Genomic DNA, 7,058 nt, shown 5'->3' with positions numbered 1-7,058 from the left:
AGCAACAAAGAGGAGACCAATACTAAAGGCCTAGGTCAATAAAACAAGTATTTGGGCAATGACGAAGGACTCCCAAGGCTCCTCAACGATCCCCACGGATCATGAGGCAGCAAATTGAAGAAGAAGCCACACTGGCCTATGGGATGGGCGTCCCAAGGTCAGCCCGAGCGTCCTGATGATCGAGACGGCGTCCCAAAGACACAGCCCGAGCGCCCATAAGCAGGACGGACGACTTTCCTTACAGCATGGGCGTCCAACAGGGTCAGGTCGAGCGGCCCCTTAGAGGACTTGCAAGTCGTTAATCTTCATCTTAGGGACTTAATCGTCATTTAAGTCCTTAGTTACCCTAATACTTGTACTTAGTAAAGTTACCAACACAGATTTAGTAATATGAGTAACATTTACTTAATCTTTTAGATATGAAGTAAATATTTAAGAATTTAAGATACATATATTGAAAAAATGAGATATAATTCTTTGTAAATACAATAGGCCCAACTATAATAGTTATAGTTTTTGATAAGATATTATACTCAGTAACACATAAAAATCATTTAGTAGGCCCTACATATTTCTAAAATAGCTCCTTAAAATTAAGCCCAATTTTTAGCTAAGAGTATTTTGCCGGGAAAATCCATAGCTTATTCTTTTAGTCATAGAACATTAACAATAGTTTGAATTATTACATTCAAATTAAAAAGTAAAAGGTTCATTTAAAATTTTTTTTGTCCTGTAACTCAAGAAAACTAAGACCGAAACGCAACTAAACTGAACTGATATTGACTCGATCTGAACCGTACTCGACATGAAGTTGCATAAAACCGGCTAAAGTGGCTAACCGAAATGGACCCGATCGAAATCGAACTGAAACTGAAAATAAGGTAAATCTGATTTGAATCTAACCGATTTAACCCAATTTGAACTTAAATCGAATGACTCGTTTGCCAGGTGTAAATTCACAACGTGACTTTATTGGAATCAAACACATCGGTTATTCATGATTCAAGTCGTTACCACTTACCCCACTAGGTAAACCTGACAAAACTAATTCGGCCCACACCCAGAATACCCGATCCTATACAATCTGGCCCAAATATTTTTGCAAACTCGAGAACCCGAAAACTAAATTAACCCGTCACAGACCCGACTCGATTGACCATTTTGCAAGGTCTACCCTAACCCCTAAGGTGTCGCCGTGTCGTGATCATAAACACTCCCAATTGAAATTGAAGAAACTCAAAACCCCCAAAAATGGCGGAATATCTACCATTAGACCTCATCACAGAAATCCTCACAAAACTTCCTGTAAAATCCCTTTATCGTTTCAAATGTGTCTCAAAATCATGGAATTCCATAATTAAATCCTCAAAATTCATCAAACAACATCTTCATCAAACCCTAATCTCTAACACCAACAAACTCATCATCTCTAAAAACTCCATCCTCTCTTCCGCCATATCCACTGTCAAATTCCGCTTCGATATCGTAAATCTTCCCCTAAATAACCTCCCTCACATTCCCCCTGTCCAAATAGTCGAAAGCGTCCATGGTGTCCTCCTGTTTGTCGACTCTTCTAAGGAAACTGTGTGTTTATTTAACCCGTCAAACAAAACGCAACGTTTAGTCCCTCCTACTCCGTCTCATAAGCGGGTTTGGGTATGATGGTAATACGGATGATTACAAGGTTGTTAGGTTGGCTCAGTGGGAAAGGTTCGGGTATTTCGATAGGTAGGCGTGTGTTTATAGTATGCGGAATGACTCGTGGGAATCGGTTAATGATGAGACCGTTTCATATACTCTTTAGGAGTTCAATGGTGTTGTTGTTGATTCAACATTTTGGTTTGTCATGAGTTTGAGTAATTCTGATTCCATGTTGAAATGTTTTGATCTTAGGACTAGTACGTTTTCCCTTGTGGATTTTCCCGATTTGGATAACGATATTGGTGAGGTGATGGTGAGTTTGAGAAGTTTACGCGGGTGTTTGTGCTTGCTTGTGAGTTACCATAAGTATAGGGCTGACCCGGATAATAAGTTCAAGGAGAACCCGTTTTACAACCATGAGTTTTTATACGCGGATGTGTGGGAAATGAATGAGTCTAAGTGGGTTAAGCTGTTTAAGATTCGAAAGAATGAAATTCGTAAGGATTGTATGTATCTTAGGCTTGTTACTTACTCGAAAGATATGAAGAGTGTGTTGATTGAGGTTGATAGTAATTGGTATGGTTGGTATGATTTGGTGACTAAAACGTTTAAGAGAGTTCCGGTTCCAGGGCTGGAAGCTGTGGATTCGCCTTATGTGGCTTATCCCTATGTGGAGACCCTTGTTTCGGCTGTGAATAACAAGGTGGTGTTGAAGAAGGAAGGAACTAGGCCTAATAAGACCATTAAGAAGTAAAAACTACTCGTATTATTTACTGGCTATTATGTTTCCTTTTGAAGTTTTGTGTTTCTATGAATTGCAGGAGTCTTATGTGTGTATGTTGTTGTGGTTCTAGTCATATTTGTAGATATAGACCCATTTTGGTTGTTATGTTTGTGTAGATCAAATAGTTGGCCTACTACCTTGGAATGGAATACGATATGTTAAACTGTTTATGCTTCCGTTATCAGAGTACACATTGTCGATGCATTTTAACATGTTTCGTCATGGATCTTTTCAAAACAGTCTCTATTTGTAGCTTAATGATACAGTTGATCTCTGATTACTTCTTAATTACCCTTACTCGGAGTGGAAATATATTGTTCGCTGAATGTAGATCTTGTGTTACTAGAGTCTGCTGCTCTATTGGCTGTGTAATTGTAGTACCATTGACCCATACATTTTGTAATTTGGTTATCTTGCATTTCTCCTGGTTATTACACACTATGGCTTTTATTAGACATTGTTATGATCTTGGAAGTCCATGCTTATGCATACATTAATCCCCTAAATGTTGTCCTATATTACCTCAGGGATGATTTTCTGTCTTCGGGATTCAAGCTTAAGCTGTGACAACAGAAGGAACTTGAGAACTATGTTATTGTTAGGTAATCAGCAATATCCTCTTTTCCTCCGTATTCTATCATTATTTCATGATGAGAAAACAAATTATACAAGTGCATTGTCCCTCGTATTATACCAACAGCTCTGGCCTCTGTATACTGCAGATTAGTTGAGACACTATTAGATTCGAGTGTAATATTTGTCAAAAATCATGTGTTGTTTTCAACTTAAGTGAGTTTGAACTTCATAATCTTGCCTAAATGTCAATGCGTTAAAACAAACTTACTGATTTTAGCTTGGGTCGTTTGTAATCTGCAGGACTTATGAGGTAACTACCCTGTTTTCTAGGAGTTACGGCTGATAGAGCTGGTAAGAACAGTGTTGCATAGACTAATTAGAGGGCGATTGCACTTGGGCTACGGTGGCTACATCGTGTGCTACACTAGGTGTCAATTTTATTTCGTCTCTTTTTTTGTTAGAAGAACTCTCGGTAGAGATTTGTTTTCTGATAAGTACTCTCTGTAGACATAATTAGTACTCCGTAACTGGTATTCATTTAGCTGCATTCCCCAATGGCGTAGTACTCGTAGTACGATCTTGTTCGTAGACAGCTAGACATCTTAATCCGTAGATTTCTGTGGGTTCTGGTTGTTTGTTATGCTTGTGAAAAAACACGTTGTGACAGCACTAAATACATGTTTTCATTAGTATTAACCGGCTTATGCACCTTCATTTTTGCTTTCCATAATTGATGTGGTCATGATATGTATGATATGCGATTTGATCGGATATTATACAATGACTGTTTTCAGTTTGTATTTTGAGATATTATTGTGCCACAGAAATAGAGCCTACTAGTCCTTATAATTTACCCAATTCTACCTCGGTCCTAAAGGTATGTTGCGCCCAGATTTAATTTCAAGGTTTTGTCCATGACATAGCGGCCTCAGAAATAGACTCTAAAGTCTAAACAAGCACAATTTATTTCTAAGACCTTAGCATACAAGAAGCAAGTGGAGAATGTGCCATCAGCATATCCTAATAAATGGACAAGTTCCTAGATTGTGTTCCATTTTTTTAGAAAAAGATTTTGCTCACTTTTGTTCAACTATGTCTAGGGTAAATTGGTGTTGACTCAAATGTTGTGGAATATGTTTTTTTTTAAGGATATGCTAATTTTAGTACTCTGTTTTTTTTTCGATTGCATGTATAAATATAGAAACAAGTTTATTCGCAAAGTCATGGTTAAATGCAGGGATGCATAACTGGGTAGAATCACCATTGGCATGCAACTGATATTACTGTAAGTGATATATTTGTCACAATACAGAAATGAGGTCTATGCCAAAAGAGATTTGCCCGGTAATTCCGCCATGCAAACTTATGTTACACACTAATTAATTGTTCACTCTTCAAATGCATGCACTCATGGGTTAGTTGCTTTGTCATTTGTCTTTTCTTGGCGGTGTAAATCGGGGTGCTCACCGTCGTAAACGAGTGTATAATATTCGTTCTGCGAGTGCTCTCACGAAAAGGTAAACGGCTGGTCAAGAAGTTGCATTATCATTTGCTACTTGCTAGGAATATAAGTCTTTGCTTCTGCATTATATGACTTGTTTTTATTGTCGTAAAATTATCTCTTCTTTGTATATGAGACGGTGTTATTATGTAAGATCGGCTTAAAAGAAGAGTAGTTTAACATGCTAGAAAATTAAAATTGGCAAGTATTTGGTGTTTATGTAATATGTAATTTTTGATTGACAATTTGATATTTTTCATAGCTAGGTGTAATGTTGTTTCTCCTTTGTTGTTCGTCTCCAATAAAACTGAATCATTTACTGTTTCATCTAGAACATATTGGACAAATTGTAGGTTAACATTGTCTGTTAAATTACCTTTGATTGTCTCAATTGGCTTCCCAGCATAAACATGGACATAGTTTCTGATTGGAGTTTTCTGGTCATCTGGTGTGTCAGTTAAGCAAGGCTATAAGGTTTGTTTCTTAGACTCATATGTTTCTACTCCGTTCTAATTTTTTGCACCGGGTCACAAGCACGGCTGCTACCAGTCTCCGAAGACTTGAACGACAGTTTTGTTGTACCCATATTTTCTCACTCCGTACTATGAAATACTCATTACACGGGGCTGATCTGATTGACTAGGCTCGAAGGGTTGACCTGGGAACCAAAATTGTCTAAATTTGATTTGTTCTTAAATCCCAATTAACCCGATGACCTGAGATTTGCTGAACCCGTGTTGAGATAGTAATGACGCATATTGCCATATCGGCCTGAGAAATAGACTTCAATGCACATTTTCTAGGACCTTACCTTGCACGCAAAATGTGCCATCAGTATATGTGCACCCTGAAAAAACCATGTCCGTGCCGTTCTTAGCTTTATTAAGGAGCCCAAACACCTCAGCCCTTTCTAGAAACTCTAGAACAGCATCAGTATGCCAAAACCAGACCTGGTTTTGAAATTTGAGCAGGTAAGCTTCAGTTTAATTCCTCTTCTTAGTAAATTTGTACTGTTTTAGATCAGGTATAATATAACTAGAGTTGAGCCAATGTCGGATCACATGAGATTGGAATCTACCATTGTTGAGTAAGATGTACTGTTATACTCCGTAACTAATAAGGTGCGACCAATTTGGTCAAGCGTTCATCCAACGGTGCATACTGGATTGAGCTATACAGAGTACTTGTTTTTTGGATACGCACAAGTATTGATACTTTAATTTTTGTTTTCGCTTTTGTCCTTGTGTATTTGGGATTCGATTGCTATATGATGCTTTCATTCATGGAAATGAGTTAATGAGGTGGTAACACAAATTGTAATAGTGAAAGTTATCTGATGTGTTAGAGTCTCATCTGTATGTTTTTTTTTTCCAGCACCAACATCGTTTTTATTTTAACAAGAGTAAAATACTCCCTCCGTACCACACCAAAGGTAACGTAGGGAAAAATGGAGTATTTAAGAAAAAGTGGAAAAAGTAAGGGTAAAGAGGGAAAAAATAGGTGGGGTATGTAATTGTGGGTTTAATTGTGAGTTGGTCGGTGGGGTATGTAATGGCATTTTGTGTAAATATCAAATGGGTATAATGATAACTTGGTAATGTTGTGGGCCAAATAAGAAATGTTACCTTTGGTGTGGTACGTCCGTTTATAGTAAGTGTTACCTTTGGTCTGGTACGGAGGGAGTATAAGTGAATGCTCTAGATTTGGTAAATGGGTTAACCAGGAAGTATGCGTATTACTTCCGGTTCATAAGTAAGTACTCCCTCCGATCCAGACCAAAGGTAACATGGGAAAAAATGGAGTATTTAAGAAAAGGTGGAAAAAGTAAGGGTAAAGAGGGAAAAAATAGGTGGGCCATGTAATTTTGTGTTTAATTGTATGTTGGTAGGTGGGGTATGTAATGGCATTTTGTGTAAATATCAAATGGGTATAAGGATAATTTGGTAATGTTGTGGGCCAAATAAGGAATGTTACCTTTGGTGTGGATCGTCCGTTTATAGTAAGTGTTACCTTTGGTCTGGATCGGAGGGAGTATCCTGATCCGGTCAAGTCACTTGGGGTCGAGTTAGTTTCGGATGTGTGTACCGAATTTGACATCTTGACGTTTGATGATGGAATAGTGAAAACTTGGGTTTTAGGCTTTTAGCCTGTGAGCTACTAGAAACCTTTGTCATGTCAAGTAGTTCCAATTGCAGAGGTTTTGGGAATAAAGACTGGTGATTTTTATTTCCAACACAAATTGCAGAGTTTCCTTGATTTAATTAAGGAGTAGCATTTTAGTATTTTCAATGACCCGACCCGAAATAACTCAACTTGCTTGAGCCGAAAATGACCACCACCAAAACGGACTTCAAATTCGAAATGACCGATCGACTTAAACTAAGCCGATAATATGACGCACCTGAACTGACCCAACTAGTTTAAGACTGACCTGAGCCTAGCCCAACTAACTTGTTTGCGAGGTTCTTAATTCGCTAGTGAGGCAGTTTTACACTCGTATATCCTGTACTTTTTCTGTGTTCAAATGGGTCCACTATGTTGTGAGTTAGAATCGAA

At 38.0% G+C, this 7,058-nt stretch overlaps 1 protein-coding gene across 1 annotated transcript; it reads left to right on the top strand.

Annotated features, from left to right (window-relative positions):
- The first annotated feature begins 1,192 nt into the window (after nt 1-1,192).
- Nucleotides 1,193-6,326, top strand: LOC141615068 (F-box protein CPR1-like). Its single transcript, XM_074433637.1, has 3 exons — nt 1,193-2,391; nt 2,953-3,027; nt 3,302-6,326. The coding sequence occupies exons 1-2, from the start codon at nt 1,847-1,849 to the stop codon at nt 2,990-2,992; spliced, it is 585 nt and encodes a 194-aa protein (XP_074289738.1). The 5' UTR covers nt 1,193-1,846; the 3' UTR covers nt 2,993-3,027; nt 3,302-6,326.
- The last annotated feature ends 732 nt before the right edge of the window (nt 6,327-7,058 follow it).

Source organism: Silene latifolia, chromosome 11 (assembly GCF_048544455.1).
Source record: "Silene latifolia isolate original U9 population chromosome 11, ASM4854445v1, whole genome shotgun sequence".
Lineage (NCBI taxonomy): Eukaryota > Viridiplantae > Streptophyta > Magnoliopsida > Caryophyllales > Caryophyllaceae > Silene > Silene latifolia.
Note: the sequence above shows the minus strand (reverse complement) of the source record. Positions and strands in the feature narration are given on the sequence as shown.

Coding starts and splice junctions, on each gene's coding strand:
- LOC141615068 (XM_074433637.1), top strand. CDS start 1,847: ATGAGTTTGAGTAATTCTGATTCCATGTTGAAATGTTTTGATCTTAGG. Junction 2,392..2,952: donor CCTAATAAGACCATTAAGAA/GTAAAAACTACT, acceptor ATATTACCTCAG/GGATGATTTTCTGTCTTCGG.